Genomic DNA, 19,005 nt, shown 5'->3' on the forward strand with positions numbered 1-19,005 from the left:
ACGCAGGTGCAGGTGGTGTTCAGTCGCCAGGCTAAACATGGTGGCTTCATCCTGAAGCAGAAGCCAAGAGCAGAGAGAGCAGGGAGTTAAAAGTGGGACTGAATGATTATCGGCAAAGGAAATGGAAAAGAACGGCTGTCTAAGGTCATCTAGAACTGCCCTAGCACAGACGTACTGAGAGGTGGTGCAAATACTCCAACCACTGTAGAAACCGCAGTAGGGTAGAGATGAAGACGCCCTTTGCTCCAGAGAATCAGGTGGCCTGTGACCGTGCTGAGGGTGGTGGGAAGTGTGTCCTACTACTACTGGAACTAGAAAGGAAATGGCTGACCAGTCGTAAGGTGAGCTCTCCCTGGGTAGTAGGGAGAGAAAAATAATCAGTCTTTCAAAATTCTAAGATGTAAAAGCTTAAAAAAATGAAATCAAAGAATAGGGAGAAACAACTCACAGAGGAAGCTTTTAGGAAGTGCAAAGCAGCAGCTAAGCAACAAGTTATAGAGATGCCAACACCCTCACCCTGAGGACACCCTCATCCTGAGGACGCCCTCACCCTGAGGACGCCCTCACCCTGAGGACTATTTTTAAGGAGCCTGAAAAGAGTACTATTATTTTGAGAAGAACTGTATTGAAGTGTCACATGCAAAGTGATGAGCTTTGGGACAGTTTCCTACTCTGGCATTATGGCTGCTCTTCAGTTCCCTTCCTCCCCCTTGTCCCCTTTGCTGGGTCCCCTCTCCCTGACAACCTGTCTTCCCTCCTGCTCTCACATTCCACCCATTCCACTACTGGGACCCTAAGCTGGTGCCCCTTTCTAATGGCTCCCTTTACACATTTAGGATTCACATTCTCTCTCTCATTTTCAAAGAAAATATGGAACAGCATTTGTTTTTCTGAATTCAGCTTTTGTTGTTGTTGTTGTTGGATTTTTTGTTTGCTTTCTGCTAGCATGATTTCTAGGAAGTACTGACATGAGAATAATAAAAATGTAGTTGTGTCACAGCTCAACAAGTTGTAACTATGACCACATGTTAGCATTTTGGTTCCTGCTGGCTAGAGGTAGGCTGTCCTGGTACAGATGGGTATTTAAGACACCAGGGTGTCCCTTTCATGACTAGTCTGTGAAGACTTTACCCTTCTTGCTTCTGCCTGCTGCTTCCTGCTCTACTCTGTGGTACAGACTACAGGACCTTCACATCACACGTAGCTCTGTGTATCTTTAAGAGAAATTTTAGCCACGTGACTGATGTTATTTGACCCGCTCTCTCTCTGTTCCCCTAGACCCCACCCCTTGGGCACATTCCTAGGGCTGCAGCAACAGAACAGCCGCTGCAGCCTCCCTTCCCAGCTTGCCCACACGGCCTATGGATCCCACGGACTATCACCTCCTGACCTCCCTCCCCGGACACCAGGGTCCATCGGACACCTCGCTCAACTGTGGGTCACACCTACCAGAAAACCAGCTGGGCGGCCTGCAGACCTCACTTTCTCTGTGACTAGGGAGGCCCAATCCCTCAGTCTGCACTCTAGCACAGCAACATATCACCCTGCTGTGGCCTCCCTCCTGTCCACTTCTCTTATGGATCCAACACCATCCCCTCCTGACTTCCCTCTCCTGACTCATCACTGCACCCCAGCGTCCAGCACCAGCAAGCATTCCCTATGAACACGCCAGCCTAGCAAACCAGTAAAGAAGCAACCTCAGCCATCACACTCTCTGAGAATCAAGAGAAGGAAACAGAAACCAAAGAATAAAATACCTACCTAACAAAGACAAACCCAGAAATCAGCACCTAGACCTATAATCGCCCAAACTCAGATGCCCAGATGCCAGCGTAAGAGCACAGTAAGTCAGGGCAGCACATGTCTACTAAGGCCCTGCTATGCTACCAGAGCAGTAGAAGGACAAAAACGGCCTTCAAACCATCTACATGAAGACGACAGGGTCCTTAAAGAGGAAAGGAATAAATCCCTTAAAGAAAGCAAGAAAAAATAAGCATCTGCATGCACTCTGAAGGTGGAGAGGTCAGACCGAGGCCAGCACGTAACCTTCACCCTACATTCCAGTTTCTTCAGTGCAGGAAGGAACTCTGCAGGACGATAAGGGAAATACAGGTACCTACCCAGCCACAAAACCTCTGACCAACAAGACGTGCTGCGGAACAGTGGTGCAAACCATGAGGGAGCGGCCAACCAGTTCTGATCTGAGGCCCACTCCATGAGAGGATGGACAGGAACCAAAACTGGATAGCCCGGAGAGCTGGGTAGAACCAAACATGACTGGCAAAAAAATCAATCAATGAATCAATTGATTGATTGATCGATCGATTCCTAATGGTATTCTGCTATACTCAGAGATCAGTCTTTGTTTAGTTGTCAGCACAGAGGATTCCTCCAGCAGAGAGTAGGAGCAGAAGCAGAGACCCACAGCCAGATACTATGGGGAGAGTCTGAATTGGAGGTCTTCACTGGGTGCTTCCCCTTGAAACCTGGGGAATCCCAGAGGAAAAGGGGATGGAAAGATTGGAGGAGTCATAGGGCATAGAGGACACCAGGAGAACATGGCCCACGGACTCAGCTAAGCAGGGCTCACATGGCTCAGAGACAGAAGCAGCAAGCACGGGGCCCACAGGGGTCTGTGCCAGGTCCTCTGTGTACGCGCTGTGGCTGTTGGCTTGGCACTTCTGTGGGAGCGGGCGAGTCTCTGACTCTTCTGCCTGCTCTTGGGACTCTGTTCCTGCATCTGGACTGTCTTGCCCAGATTTGACATGAGGGCTTCTGCCTCGTCATCTTGTATTTGTTTTGTCTTGGTTGGTTGTCATCTCTTGGAGACCTGCTCTTTTCTGAAGGGGGTTGGGGGGTGGGGCGCTGGCTCTGGGTTGGGGGAAGAAGTAGGGACAGGGAGGAGTGGAGGGGAAGCACTGTGGTTGGGATGTACAGTATGAAGAAAGGATATTTCTAATGATGAGGGAGTTGTGTAGTCTGCAGCTCCTTACTGGCAGCACTGAGTTGCAGCTAAACAGCAGCGCCTCCTCGCCAACCCCGACAGCCCTCCGTTCTCCAAGCAACAAACTGTTGCAGAGCATAATTTCCATCTGTCATTTCACATGTCCTGCGGGGGTTTCATTCCTAAGGGCTTGGCTGCCCCAGTATTTGCATAAGTAAATGACATGACGGTGAAAATCCTGACTGCTTTGTGTACTTCTATGTCTAGCTTAAAAATACATTTCTGATGGATGAATTTAAAGATATCCATTACATTCATTCATTCATTCATTCATTCATTCATTCATTCACTTTGAGTGTGTGCCTGCACACATATGGAGGTCAAAGGTTACCTGCAGTAGCTGGCTCCCTGTGTCTAGAATGTTCTGTGTAGATTCCTGGGTCAAATGCAGGCAGAGAAGCTCAAGAGCAGGAGCCTTTACCCACTGAGCCATCTGGCCAGCCCTTGAATGAATGTTTTTTTTTTTTTTTTTTTTGGAGCTGGGGACCGAACCCAGGGCCTTGCGCTTGCTAGGCAAGCACTCTACCACTGAGCTAAATCCCCAACCCGAATGAATGTTTTTTATTCCAAGAATATAGTTATGTATTTTTAGTAAGAGCGAAAAGAAAATCACATGGTTACAGAGAAGTTTCAAATTTTAATTGAAAAAAAAAAAAAAAAAAAAACCAAAACCAAAAACCAAACAACACCAACATTACTGTGCTGAGCTAGGCTAGGTCTGAGTTCGGCTGTATTATAAAACTTCCCAAGTCCTAGATAACCTAGGAAGAACGATGACAGCCCTCTCAAATGAAAATAATCACAGAATTCACTACAAAGCACGTGCTGCGTTTGCTATGCACTGACTCACCTAACGTGACATCGTCCTTACATACATACTCATATATGAATTTTAAAGATATATACAAGGAATATGTGTTCACTTTAAAAAATCTATAAACAATCAGCAATCTTCTTGGTCAAGAGTAACACTGCTACTAACAGAATACTAATCTGAAAATCGTTGTGGGTGTGTGAGTGTAGGCAAGTGTGCCACAGGACACACATGGGGGTCAGAGAACAGCCTCAGCTAGTTGCTGGTCCCCACCATCCCCCCGCCCCCCCGCACTGGGTAAGCCAGGCGACTGGCCTCCACCATGGAGATGTAATGTCCACCTCCGTCTTGCTGTGGGAGCACTGCAATCCAGACACTCGCAGCTGTCCTCCACTGTCCGTGGGTTCTGAGCTTCTCATGCTGCCTCTCTCCCCCAGTTCTGACATCCAGTTTTAAGTGAAGGGGTGACAGGTGTGTGTGGGTACACACACACACACACACACACACACACACACACACACACACACCTTTTTAAATGCAAATGTGTGTGCCTGAGTTTGTGGAAGTTAGACAACTTTAGGCGTCATTCCTTTGGAATGCTGTCTGTCCAGTGTCTTTTGAGGCAGGGCCTCTCAATGGCCTGAAGCCTGACAATTGTGTTGAACGGTCCAGCTCCAGGGACACTTCTGCTTCTCCACTGCTGGGATTACAAGTGTGGGCCACCAGGCTGGGCTTATCTATCTACCCACCATCCTCCCACCGTCTCTCCCTCATCTCCCTCCAATTCAGACCATTCCATAAGCACTTAACTGATTAACCTATCTCCCCAGCCTCCTTACAGTTCAGTTTTGATCTAAGAAGATTTACTCAGCCACTATTTTGGCAACACACGTGAGGAACTATGATAACCATCTGATTATAAGGTGTAAGTCAATTTTTTTTCAAATCACGGAAGAAGTTAATAATTCAGGAAGAAGCCAAAGTGAAGCAATATTACTGGTAGAGTGTCCTTATGGGAATTCAGTGGTTTAGGCAGTGGTTTGAAAGGACGTCAAGCACATGACACCTGTCATTGCTAAAAACTGTTACCAGCATTATAATAACACTTCAATTACGTTGCTAATAATGTACCATCATTATAGGAACGTAAGTAGCTGAACTAAAAAGTCAGAAGCAAGGTTGAAGAATACAGAAGATTCAAGATTTTGGGAATATAGTGCAGAGGTAGGGCAGTTGAGTAGCATGTATGAGAGCCTAAGTTCAAATCCCAGCACTGAAAGATAGATAGATACATAGATACATAGATACATGATACATAGATAGATAGATAGATAGATAGATAGATAGATAGATACATACATACATACATACATACATACATACATAGGTAGATTATGTGATTATTATATGAAGATATTCTAAGAAGAAGAAATATTATTTCTATTATCTCCAGGGTAAAGCCACACCTTGACAGACCTTTGGATGTCTTACACAGGTAACATTCTGTGACCACAGACTGAAGAGTCAGTGATAAACCAAGCTTCTATTTGATTTTGAGAAGAAACAGAGGAACCAGCCAGGGCCATAGCATCTGGACTAGTAGGCAGGATCTGACAATGGCTCCAAGCCTGAGATGCTACAAGGTCTGGGGTAAACACACACAAGGCAAAGGCTAAATGCCTGTGTCTCTGGGAGAGCTGTGTCTGCATGTCCTAGGGAGCTGGGGACACACAACTACGACTAAGATTACTACTCCTGGTCACCTGCGTAGCTGCCCTTAACAGCAGGTAAGCAGTCAGCTCTGCAAAGACTGCAATCAATGCCACACCCAGCAGGAAAGTTTCTCAAACTCCCCTCAAAGAGAAAAAGCATAAGGCAAAGGGAGTTTAACCTACCTCGCTCTTTGCAAAGGACGAAGAGGAACTCAGCAGCAATCTGCTTGACTCCGAGGTCAACGTGTGTCATGAGGCGCACCAGCTTATTTCTCACGGTTGAGCCGACTTCTGGTCGATTTGTCACATCCCTCAAAGGTGGTAACACCTGATTGCAAAGGTGAAAGAAGCCATCATCAGTGGACAGTGCTGGGGCACATGGGGGTGGCACCAGGCACCTGGTCAATCTTAGAATGAATTACAGTTGAGTTTTCATTAAGAGTCGCAAATAGAAATAACTGTGAGCTTCCGCAGAAAATGAAATAGGCCATCATCACCAGCAATACCAGACCGCAAATGTGTGTCGTCAGTTCTGTTTGGACAGAAGCATGTCTTCCCTGTACACCTGGCTATCGCAGCACCCGCAGTGCTTCTGGTGTATGGCAAAGATTAGCCTGAAGTCCATGTCACACTTTTCCTTCTTGCTGGGTATGACAGCACAGAGGCTTAGGATCCACGTCCACGGAAGGCTCAGAGAGGACGGATGAGAAAAGGGCAGAGTCTGCTTTTAGCCCCATCTGAGCGAGACTGAGTCCAAAAACAGAGGGAGTAGTAAAGCCAGTAAAGCGCTTTCTGTGTGAGCATGAGGACCTGCACCCAACCCTCAGAAAGCACAGGAGGTGGCATGGCCTGTAGTCCTAGCATGGGGCGTGCGGAGACAGGGGGATTCTGGGGCTTGCCAGCCTAGCCTGGTGGGCCAGCTGGAGGACGTGAGGGGGAAGAGTGGGGGAAGAAAGTAGCTGGTGTCTAACACGGAGCCCCTGACACTGTCCTGTCTTCTCCCTGAACATCCGTGTGGATGCTCTCTCCTTCTTTCACATATACCTCAGGGGCCCAAGCCACACGGACTTCTCAATTCTTTTTATTCTAACAGCATAATAGGTATTTAATTTTTAAAAATCTTACTTGTGCATTTTATATTTACAGTTTAATTTTATAACGGCTATTTCAGGTTGAATATGCCTATTCAACCTGACATGACATGATGCCATAAATAGAAACTACATGTGACAAGGACAATGAACTTCACGTGATAGTTAAGTAAAGGGATGCTAAAATGTGTAAAATAGGGGTTGGGGATTTAGCTCAGTGGTAGAGCACTTGCCTAGCAAGCACAAGGCCCTGGGTTCGGTCCCCAGCTCCGAAAAGAAAGAAAAAGAAAAAAAAATGTGTAAAATATCTTAAAGCTCTGGGGATCAGGTACATGCAAATCATGAAAGAATTTGGTACTTACATTTGGGTCCCGGTGCTAGATATCTTACTGTGTATCTATGCAGATATCCCCAAATCTAAAAATATTACAAATCTGAAACTCTCAAATCCAAGCATTTGGGGGCGAGATAACCTTTCTTCTCCGAGTATGTTTCTCTATGCTATCTGCAATAACATCTCTCCCTCTCTTTGCCCCCCGCCCCCAGGTCTCTGCTCAATGAAGAGAAACTGTTTCTTGACCTCTCCCTCACTGGCTTTACACTGTGTTTCCCATCCCCCACTGACAGTCTTCTACAATCCTCGTGCCCTGACCACTGCTATAGGAAGTGTTTATGGTATGCTCGTTCACTGAAGTACATCTTAAGAAGCGCATCCAAGCTGTGGGACATGTCTTTCTGAGCATCTCTCTCCATTCTGATGCTTATCCTAATATCTTTTTAAAGTAAATTTTGTAGGGATGGCTTCTCCTTTCTTTATTAGTCTCAAGTGCCTGGAATATTATGTGTCCAACAAATATTTGCTGACTTAGAGGGGAAATGAGTAAGTCCAAGTGAGTCCCATTAAATGATATACGGACTAATTTTCTGCTACTGTACGGAAATACCCAAGCAATGGGTATTTCGACGAAGAAAGCAGTGTATTTAGTCCGTAGTTCTGGAGACTAAAAGCCCAAGATGAGGGGACCCACTCTTCCTACTGCGATGGGGCCCTAATGGAGGAGGATGATATACAAGGGCAGGGGTGCTTGTAGGAGGAAGCGTTCTTACATCAAGAAACAGAAAGCCAGATAGTGACTCGAGGGTCAGGCAGCTCCACAGTGTGTTCTGGAAGAGCTGAAGGGCCCCACAGTTACAACTAATCCTGCTGAGGCCGGGCCCACTGAGGAGTTTCCTCAAGGCCACACCTCATAAAGGTTCTACACCATCACTCCCCACTGCCATGCTGACCACAACAAGTCTCTAACCCAGGTTCTCAGAGGGAAAACTACTCACACCACAGAAAGTGCCTTCTACCTCAGCCCTGGGAAATGAGGCACATGACAAAACCAATGTAGTTAACTAATCCCTCCACCTCTCTTTATCTACAGTGAGCACCAGGAAGTACGGGGACTGGAAACAGCTGAAAGGTAAAAGAGGCCACATGTCAGACAAGGAATCTATCCAAACGTCTGTAAGATCCTCGCATAAAGCATCTCCAGAACGGTGGAGCACAATAAGGCAAAGGTAATTGGACAACACGTTCCTGTTTGACGGAGTCAGTTCAGTTCTCCTGGGTTAATCCTTATCTCTAGAAGACTGAGACACTAGCTAGGTGATTTCTACAGGCTGCATTTCCCTTACTATCCAGTGTGTACAGCTACAAAGGTTAGCATGTAAAGTCCATCAGCTACTCTCTGGGGTTTCTTAAAGACCTTACTGTCCTGCTGCCTCCTGTCGCTCTCAAAGGGCACATGCATATTGACACTATCTCCCAACAGCTTTGGTAAGCTGGATCCAGTTTCTCTTTCAAACACAGCATCTCTTCTCTAAGTTGAAGACTGATACAACCTGGGTCAGTAATTTCTACTCTTCAGTTGTAATTGCTCAAACACAGGCTTCTCAAAGCCAATTTCCTTTGTGTACTCCTGAGCTAGATTTAATAAGGTAGTTGCTACTACATTCGATAAGTAATTAGACAGCTTCAATTACAGATTATATTATCATAGCTAATTATCTGTTATTTTCCCCTTGGTGCTAGAGATTGAGTTTATGGCCCTGTGCATGCCAAGCACATGCTCCACCAGTGAGCCACACCCTGTTAACATTTACTTGTTACATTTTGCCTTTCTTGAGCACTATCTACAGTGCACCCTCTTTAGAAGTTTGTTTCTTTCTCTTTCCTCCTTCTTCCTCTGCCCATTCTTTTCTTTCTTTAAAACCCAAGGACCATCTTATTAGAGTGTGAAAGAAAGGTAATGGGCAGCTGCTGGGAGGGAGATGGATGAGGAGAGGAGGTCACATCTTTGAGTTACGATCAGCACTGGAGTCTGCAGGCAGCTGTGGAACAGGGAGTGGGGGAGTGTCAGGGCAAATACGCTCAGGATTTTGCCCAATATCCAAAGAGCAGAAAAGGGGACAAAGTTAAGCTTTTGAGTTACGACTCAGAAAAGTGGGTAGGTTTAGCAGTGAAGATCGGTAAGGACTCACTATGGCAAGGGAGCTCCTGGACAAGTAAGGACATTCGTTATCTCCCTGTGTGTGCAGACTGTGCTGAACTCTTGCGTTCTCTAAGGGTCCATTCCGTAGAGTATGATTCCTACTGTGGTGGTGGCAAGAGGCAGTGAGCTGACCTGTAAGAGCCCAGGTAACAGGGAGGTTCTCAGGTCACCAGAGAGCTGTTCCCACAGGGGATTAAGGGAGAGCAAGCTGTTAAAAGGATGCGCTCACTCTGGCTTTGAGATGCTTCCTCCTGAATGTGCACTCCTGCTCCATGCCATGCAATCCTCACCTGAGCCGAGCCAATGCCAGTGCCTTCCTCTTACGTCTCCAGCACCAAATGATGCTTTCTTTGTAAAGTTAGGCTGCTTCAGGGTTTCGTGATACAGTGACGAGCAGACCAACATGAAAAATTGGTACCAGAAGCTACTGTAGCGTTATAACGACGTGTAAATATCGTGTGTATACTGTATTCTATTGTATTATTGTATGTATACTGTAACTACAGTGATTGTTACTCTAACTATTCTGAAAATGGGGAGGGAGGCAGCTTTGGAATTGGGTTGACTAGAAGAGGTTAGAAGAATTGGGAGAAATAGGTTAGGAAATTTCAAACATCATAAATGGAGTTCAACTGGAAGTTCTAGTAAGGGCTCAGAAGAGGAAGGAGCTAGGAAACTAATTCTGGATGGAAAGGAGAATCTGATGGGAAAATGGGTGTGGGGGTGGAGAGGCTATGATTATGATGCTGTTATGAAGAATCTGACCACGCTGAATGCATGTGCTAAGTCAAGGCTGAAACTAGGAAGGCTGAACTAGTTTATTTGGCCAGAGAAATTTCAAAACAGTAAAATATCTAGGTTATGATGTTGGTGTTACTGGCTACTGCTGGATTTATAGTAAGTGTTGGAAGCAAAAAGAAACAGAAGATTAATAAAATTTGCAGCTTACCCAAGGAATGAACAGAAAAAGTGACTAAGGGTATGGTTAAGGAAGGCCCACAGACAGACTGTTAGGGATTGGCAAGAATGCTAATTATGAAGTGATATACCCCCCCCCCCCCAGGCCAAGAGAACTCTCAGGGCAGCACTGCTCAGGGACTGAGCCCAGGGTGCTGTCCACTGGCTCACTATAGCAGAGCACCTCACGATTCGTCTCCCTGTGTCCAGCTGGTGAGGTTCTGGGGCAGCAGCAGTGGCTCAAGCAGAAACAGAGTTCATGTCAGAGACAGGTTTTTTTTCTGCCATCTACATGGTGCTGGTTCTGCAGGTATGCAAACTGTAAGACTTCTAAGATCATGACAGCATCAACCAAAATTTCAAAGAAAGCCAAGCAGAAATGGCTGAAGGCTCAGAGTCCCTGTAATGGGTGTCCAGTGAGACGATACATAGTGGAGATGCTGGAGTGGAGCCATAATAGGACCCAGGAAACACAGGGCAAGCAGCACCATGATTAGCAAGCAGCCAACTGGGCAATGCCCAGCCAAACTCGCTGCCCCTCTGCATGGGACTCTGAGCCAATTCCCCGCTTTTGCTTCTCTTTTGGAATAAAAATATACCCCTAGTGGCGGCCCTAGTGGCGGTGCTAGTGGCGGTGCTAGTGGCGGTGCCGTCACTGAATGCTGGAAGTAGCAGTCATTTTGACTTCACAGACGAAAGGAGTTTGCCTTGACTCTAGAACTTTGTGCTTGTTATTTTGTATGAACATGCAGGCAGACATATACGTGCACAGCAGAGGACACTGTGTATCCTGTTCATTATTCTCTGCCTTATTCTTTTGAGACAGGGGCTCTCAGTCTACCTAAAGTTAGGTCAGTGATCCTCATCGTCCCTCCTGTGTCACACTGACAGTGCTTAAGGTTACACACAGCCATGCCCAGCATTTTTACCTAACTAGGATTTGAACGCAGGTCCTCATGGTTATGTAGCAAGTATTCTTACCCCTGCGCCACTACCCAGCCACTGGTTATTGTTTTCAGACAGGCCCTCACCATGTAGCTCACGTTGCTACAACTTTGTACCTTTGAAGGGATGCTAGAATGAGTTAAGACTACTGGAAAATGGAGTGACCCTATTTTGCACTGTGAGGACGTAAACATGCTAGCTGAATACTGGCTTTCTCTTTCTCTGCTTCCTAGCCTTGATAAGAAATGAACAAATGACTTAAACTTCTTATGTCCCAATTTGAAGTTGCTGCTACCATGCCCTCCCTACCATGAAGGACCACACTCTTAAATTGTGAGCCACAACAATCCTTCCTCCCACAAGTTGCTTCTGTTAGGAATTCTGTCCCAACAACAAGCAGTGTGACTCATGGGCCCTGTGATGTCTTGCAGCTCCTCTGGGATGGCAGTGAGACAGTTATCACGGGTGTGACCTCATCCTTGGACCTCCAGAGTGACAGGCTCAGGCCTCCCCTCTCTGCAGTACTCTTCAGTGTCCTGCCCTGGGGATTCCACACAGTGAGGGAGACCAGCCTAACACAGCTTACAGTTTTAGTTATCCTATCTCATCCCCTCGCCTACACTTCGTGTTTGCTGAGGACACGGAGGGTCTTATATTTTGGAGCATATGTGTGGCTAACTAATAGGCTTCCTTAGCTGTCCTTATTAGAGAAAACAACAGACAGTTTACTTGAGCCTGGATCTTGCTTTTATTAGCAAATAAAAAACATAGAAAATAAAGTATTTTCTTTTAATAAAAAGTATTTTCATTTTATGTGTATGGGCATTTTGTCTGCACATATGTATGTGCACATGTGCATACACTGCCTATGGAGACAGAAGAGGGCATTGGATCCCCAGAATTGGAGTTACAGACAGATGTGAGCTGTAATGTGGGTGCTGAGAATTGAAGCCAGGGTCATCTGGAAGAGCAATGAGTGCTTTTACCTGAGCCATCTTTCCAGCCCCTTAAGATATTTTCATTCATTATTCTCAGTCAAGTTCTTCTGGTCGAGGTGGAATGCTTTAAAGGAATCACACTTCTAAGTAAGCTGAGTTGGTTGGTTAGCTTATCTTGCTGAAACAGCGATCATGCTTTAAAGGGATCTCTGTTCACACACAGTGAGTGTGGGGCTGGAGAGGTGGCTCAACAATTAAGAGCACTAACTGCTCTTCCAGAGGACCTGAGTTCAATTCCCAGCAACCACATGGCTCACAGCCATCTGTAATGGGATCTGACCTCTTCTGGTGTGTGTGGAGACAGTGAGTGTCCTCACATTAAATCAATCAATCAATAAACAAACAAACAATGAGTTCCGGCTTTCTGATGTCTTTAATCTACACTATTCATGTGCTTGACACACAGTAAAGAGTCTACTTCATTTTCACCACGAACCAAAATGACCCTGATTAATTTATAAGTGTCCAGTGAAATAAAGGGTGGTGCTAGCAATGGTCCAGGAAAACTAAGAGGAAGAAACAGGAAAGGAGGATGGAAAGTTATAGTATTAATTTGGGCTATACTAAAGGAAAACCACTATACATGCAACAGTCAAACTGAGCAGCTCATCATAAATGTCCAGGGCTCTTAAGAGAGCTCAGGTTTGTGTCTTTTGCATACACATCTGGGAACCATCTGCAGACAGGTGTATTCAAAATCACTATACCAGGGTATGATCAACAAGGGAGGAGAGAGGTAGACGTAAGATGTACTTGTTTTAGGCACACAAACATTTAGGACTGGGAAGATGGTCAGCAAAGGTCTCTACTGTGTCCCAAGGTCCAAACTAAGTAAGAGTTTCACAGAGGTGGGAACTTACACCAGAGGCTACAGAGGGCAGGCACATATGCACCACTGTCAACAGGGCTTGCCTAGCATGCACCATGTGCTGGGATGACCTCCAGCACTGCATGAACTTGGTGTAGTGATGCACATAGAACCGTAGCACTTCGGAGGTGCTGGCATGAGGATCGGGAGGGAAAGACGACCCTCAGCTACATAGTGAGTTAGAGGGCAGTGTGGGCTACACAGGACTCTGCTTCCTTTTGGAAAAAAAAAAGGAGAAATAAAATGTTCTGGGAAGCTGCCTGGTGTTGGTTCTTAAAGTTAAGGGAGTCTAGTCAGTTAAAGTGTTTAATAGCAGCCCACAGTAGGTAGAAGATTCAACCATGTTGCTGAACATAGTCGACACTGTCTAGAAGGAGTGACTACAGCCATGAACTACATGTGAGCTTGCCTAGGCATGAGAGAAGGGAAGGAAGGCACAGAGGAGCAAAAAGAACAGTGCATTCTCCGTGGGATGGACGAGGTCGCCTGAAAGCACTGAGGAAGGGGCACGAGAAGGTGTGTGCGGCTGAACTGTTGAGAGCCCGTTACTGTCCAAGTCTTGAGTTTCAAGTGAGTCTGAATGCTTCAGAGCTTACTGCTTCTTCTGAGCTTATGCCCCAATCTGTCAGTGTGTTATGTGAGCAGCACTTTCTAGACAGAGCTCTTGAAAGATGAACTCTGGCCACTGCCACACCTGCTACACATTCCTTGGCTCTCACTATGCGGTGTGGCAGCCACACACGTCTGCTCCACTCCTCTCACACACAGCATCTTCTCAAGTTTTCTCAATGCACATGAGGCCCTCCTACCAAGCCCCTGAAGACACTCCAGTGCTTTCTCATCCTATTGTAGGAGAATCCAAAGTGCTGTCCATGCTTGTCATAGGCCCTGCTTACTCGTTTACGGCCACACTGACAGCCTCTCCCTTCTGTCTTCTGTCTGGTTACACTGGCTGCCTTGCTTCCCACATGTGAGATCGCTAAACGTCTTCTGACAGATTCTCTTCAACACTCTCAGAGACACTTGCTATTTACCCAACTTCCTGCTCACTGTCACCTCTGCAAGGAGGTACTCCTGTGTCCCATCTCTCCTTCCTGCTCCTGTGTTCTCCTTAGGACTCTTACCATGTGCTAAGTTACACAGTTATTCCTTTTACCCTCTCCCATAGGTAAAGCCTGTACGAGTAACAAGCTCACAGTGTTGATAACTCAGAGCAACGCTTAGCGAACAGCACAGAGACCTCGGTAAACATTTGCTGGAAAAATGAATGAATAACAAGGTGTACAAGATCATTTACTTCTGGCTGAAGGTTTCTGATCTTCTGAAAGAAAACTCTCAAGAGAATTTATTAGTTCTATGTGAACAACATATATACAAAGTTTTAACTTTAAGATGTAAGCAATTACCTGATCTTTGAGAAATTTTCGGATGTTCCGATGGGCTCGGGAACATTCTGTTAATAAGCTGAGAACTGGAGTTAGACCCTCTCTATAGCTGCTTCCCTATAAAGAAAACCATGCACGCCATATTAGTTCAGTTCCTAAGGCTGGGCTCTCCTCCATGTAATCTGATAATACGAAGACTTTCTTGAGGGGGTGGGGGGAAGGTGGGAGGACACAGCCTTTGATGCCAATGCTTACAACGATTTTAAAAGTGACTTTAAATAATATTTCCATGAGTTATCTTCATTTTACTATGTAGTTTTGTCTCTTCTGCTTTTTCTCTACACTTTTTCTAGGGTTTACACAAACCCAGTCAATGTATTTCAAAGAAGCAAAGCATTTTGAGACCCATCTATGCGACACTGCTACCTTTCAACACATTTACAGGAGAAACTGAATGACAGGCTAGAGAAATTTGAAGACAAAACACTTTAGCATGTCATCGTGGAGAGGTTAGTTTTACAAAGTGGCTATGCAGGGCAGCTAATTTCCCTTTCCTTTCAGACACTAGTTATAAATACAGTTTTAACATTAACTAAACTCTCTGGGCTTCTTCCAGTTTGTCATCATCTTGGCAGAGTTCCCTGGGAGTACAACAGTGCACACGCCACGTGTAAGGACACGGTAGCTATGCGCTCACCCTGTGTCATCTCTCTGCAGGGCACGTCAGGCTTGGGGGCGCCTTCCCACTGCAGCAGCCTTACCTTATCAATCCTCTTCTCCATAAAACTGAGTAAAACGTGGATGGCCTCCATGTTCATGCCATTGTATACCATGGCACTGCTCTTCAAAGCCGTGTCTTTCTCTGCTGTCTTATCACCGGGCAGTTCGTCTAGAGTTGCTGCCTCCTGGGCTGTTTCTTCATGGGTTAATGGACAAATGAGAACATCCAAACAAGAGACTGGAACATTGCTTAAAAGGTTGACGGCATTACTGAAAGGCAATTTGAAAACACAGTATTTTAATTTGAGTGAATAGGCTTTTAAAATCCAAACATAATACATAGTTTGGAGGTGACTTTTAGGAGTCAATTAAAATTTTTCTTTTTCAAAATGAGCCATTAATATGACTTGGCATTTACTAAGAGAAAATAAAGACCTGTCTCAACCATACAGATGACAAATTAAAAGGAAGCAAGGGTAATGGACAGACCCAATCCCAGGATGCCACCTCACCTCCTGAAACACTAAAACAGGAGTCGGCCAGCTGTAATGCCAGCGCTTTAATTGGCTGGGACAATACCAGCTCTGCATGTCCGTCAGGGGTCTGACGGGCCTTTGTGGACCCAGTGCTGCTTATTATTCCTTAGATTACAGCTTCGAACCCTTGAGAAGCAATGTGCACAGGCAGTGATAGTGAGGACAAACACTACAGCATTAACACTCGGTTTTCTGTAACGTACACAATGCAATGTTTAAATCATGCAATGCTTTATCTGATGGTTTCAGGGAAAAGCATAGTGACTCCCCCTTTCCCTACCACTGTCGGGTCCACACTGCTCTCTCATCTCTGCCCCAGGCCTTTTGACTTCCTAGGACTGTGTAGGAGCCTGGGATGCACACCAGCAGGGGGAACCCAAACCTCGTCCTTTTGGCATTCTCTAAAGACCGTGTTCTGGTGCTCAGTATACAAGAGGATAAAATGGCCGTAGAGAGCCAGACTGAGGTGTGTTTTCAATGTACACTCTTTCTCCACACAGTTTTACAGTTTTATCTGCCAGGAGAGGCAGTGTTCCTATGTGAGCTGGATCTTAATGGCCTGGACCCCAGGACTTCCTGGTAAACAACAATGGAAAGACAGGCATTACATTTCCTAGGGACACAGGAGCGCGGCTAAAAATAACCACATCCTGACTAAAAATAAACCCTTGCAAATGTAGTCTAAAAGTGTAACCGCTAGGAAACTGAAGTCAGGGCTTAGTCCATCAGATACTGTCTTAATGGAGATCACAGCAATTTAAAATGCGATTTGTAGTGACATAATAAAAAAAAAAAGTAGAAAAATAATACAGAGGTTTTTCTTTCTTTTTCTTTTTTTTCCCTTTCTTTTCCTTCTTTTTGAAGTATGGCTTTATTTTCCATGAATCAATATTTTATTCTTTTTATCACAGAAAAATAAAAAACCATTTTTGAAAATCCATTACAAATGAGACAGTAGAGAAAAATGAGTGGAAGAAAAGGGGTGTGAAACAAGTGAGGTGCCCGTCTGAATCCATGCTTCTGGTGAGGTGTGTTGCTGTTGTCCTCACTGAGGCTGCTGGTAGTGCCACACTCTCTCCGCCCTGCTGTCTGGCTCTCAAAGGCAGTTACAGTGCACTATTTTCATACAAACTTTACATTTTTTTTCTTGCAAGCTTCCATAGTATCTAATTTATAGTTTAAAACAGCTTCCTTCTCACTTAAGCATTTGGAAACTACTATTATTAGAAATCAGAGTCACTGGGGAGAAGAGAGTGTAAGAACTTTACCTAAGAATCACTCTGGAACCTGTACAAACCATTCCGAAATGCTAGAATTTCCCCTAAACACAAGACAACCATCTCTGGAAACCATAGCCATGCGATCCTCTGAGTCTATCTACCAGACTGCAGGGTTGAAGACAGTCACTCCGTTACAAAGGGATGGTTCTCCTTTATAGTCACTTCACGGAGGAATTTTTAGGAATTCAGCATATTTAAGAAGCCAAATGTAGAGCTGGAATCAACAAATATTTGGGTGTTTAAGGCTTTTCTTCTTGTTACTTAGTGAACTCAGTTAATCTGGGGGCTCGATGTACCCAAGCTGCTCTGTTTAAGTAGGAAGGTCAGCCTGGAGCTCTGTCATCTCTCTGACACTTTTATTTGTGGTAGAAGAGTGTGTGAGATTCTCCAGCTTCCAGGAAGTCAGTGAGGATGCACAGGTTTGCACAATGGTGCTCAAATTCCTCCTCCAGGGGGTAGGAATCCTGTGTATATTACTCTCCTCTGCAGTTCCCAGAGACCATCAATCACTGGGCCGTGACATCCTCCAGCGCAGGCTCCCAGCCCCCTCCTGACATGCAGAAGGCTTACCAGCTGTGGGAGGGAAGACAGCTTAGAGCCAGTCTTCCATCAGCTGCTGAACTCAGCAGACGCCAAGAGACAGCGAGGTGCACACTAGTGTCCCACAACGATCAGCAGCCAGTAACGAACCTGACAGTCTAGCTGAGGCTCACATGTATTATTTTCAAGCCTGGAAAGAAAGCTAGGAAGATCTCCAGATCTTCAAAAGCTTCTCCTGATCTCTTTCAGTTAAAAAAAGGGGGGGGGGCTTATTTTCATTTTTTGTGGGAAGAGCACCTAAGACCTGGCCTTTTACACCAAGTGTTAAATATAAGCTACAGTATTGCTAACTGTAGACTCTGCCGTACAGCAACACCAGAAATCAGAACTACAGACTTTGTATATCGTACCATTCCCCCACACTCCTCTCTCTCCCTCCCTCCCACTATCATAGGACCTCATCCTATGAGTGTGTCTAGATTCCTTATTAAAAGGGGATCATGCATGTGCCTGGTTCTTGGGAATTTTAGGATTTCCTTCTTTGTGAAGGTGGAGTGATGCTCTGTCACACGCATGCACTGCCCACATTTTATCTGCACATCTGTTGTTAGTGGTCTCAGTCATTTTCCTAACATACAGCATCTCTATCTGTCTCCCTTCCTTATATTTACCTTATCTGTGTGTCTATGGACAGGCATAGGCAGTCTTCGTGCCTCTGATACTGTGAACGTAATATGATGTACGCAGGATCTCTTGGGCATGCTGATTTTTATTTGCTTTTGAATGCACACCCATCAGTGTGGTTGCTGGAGCAAATGGCACATCTAGTTTCAATTTTTAAAAGAACTCCCATACTGTTTCTCACAATGGCTATATTATTTTACATTGCTGCCAGTGTACAAAGATTCTCCTTTCTCCAAATCCTAGCTTTGTGATGTTCTTTGAGCAGCCACTATAACAGATGTGAGGTGAATCTTAAGGTTTTGATTTGCATTTGCAGATTAGTAGTGAATGCTAAACATGGTTTCATATGTGCATCTTCTTTGAGAACTGTGTATTCAGATCCTTTGTCCTTTCTTCTTACCTTCTCCCCCTACCCCCCTTCCCTCTCTCTTCTCTCTTGGTTGTCAACAGTCCTGTGCTGATTACAGTAGTGCAGCCCTGTAATCCTAGCACTCAGAAGGCTAAAGCAGGGTTATCAGCCGAACACCAGCTTAGGATACATAGTGAGTTCAAGACTAGCCTGAGCCACAAAGCAAGGCAAACAAAAAGTTCCCTCTCTGTGTTCTAGACGCTGACTCCTCTGTGAATAGCTTCCTATGGCACTGGGGAGCTTTCACTCTGGCAGGCTCTGCACTCGTGGACTTTCAGGCTCATGAATTCCCACCTAGCTGTTCTCGCCTTTGTGGGTTGCTCTGGTGTTGTACACAAACCACTGCTAAGAGCGGTCTATGAGCTTCTTTACCTATGCATTCTAACCTTCAGTTGCAGCCTTTGCATTGAAGGCTTCAATACGTTTTCAGTTCTTCTGGTGTGTGCATAATGAGAGGTCAGAGTTTAATTTCATTATTTCAAACATGTAGAAACGCAGTTTTCCTAACACCGATTCTTGAAGAGT

The 19,005-nt window shown here is 45.4% G+C and overlaps 1 protein-coding gene across 11 annotated transcripts in view; it reads right to left on the bottom strand.

The window, feature by feature from the left end:
* Window positions 1-19,005, bottom strand: part of Ric8b (RIC8 guanine nucleotide exchange factor B) — a 93,730-nt gene that overhangs the window by 27,099 nt on the left and 47,626 nt on the right. For 9 of the 11 annotated variants that reach the window (XR_010052969.1, XR_005486617.2, XR_005486618.2 and 6 more), the window contains 3 exon segments: window positions 15,073-15,301; window positions 14,333-14,428; window positions 5,714-5,858 (listed from right to left, as the gene is read on the bottom strand). Coding sequence is in view for 5 of the 11 variants with exons in the window: in XM_006241180.5 (XP_006241242.1) it covers window positions 5,714-5,858; window positions 14,333-14,428; window positions 15,073-15,301 (470 nt within the window). In the remaining 6 variants the exon portion in view is untranslated. 11 annotated transcript variants of the gene reach the window in all.

Source organism: Rattus norvegicus, chromosome 7, assembly GCF_036323735.1.
Source record: "Rattus norvegicus strain BN/NHsdMcwi chromosome 7, GRCr8, whole genome shotgun sequence".
Classification (NCBI taxonomy): domain Eukaryota; kingdom Metazoa; phylum Chordata; class Mammalia; order Rodentia; family Muridae; genus Rattus; species Rattus norvegicus.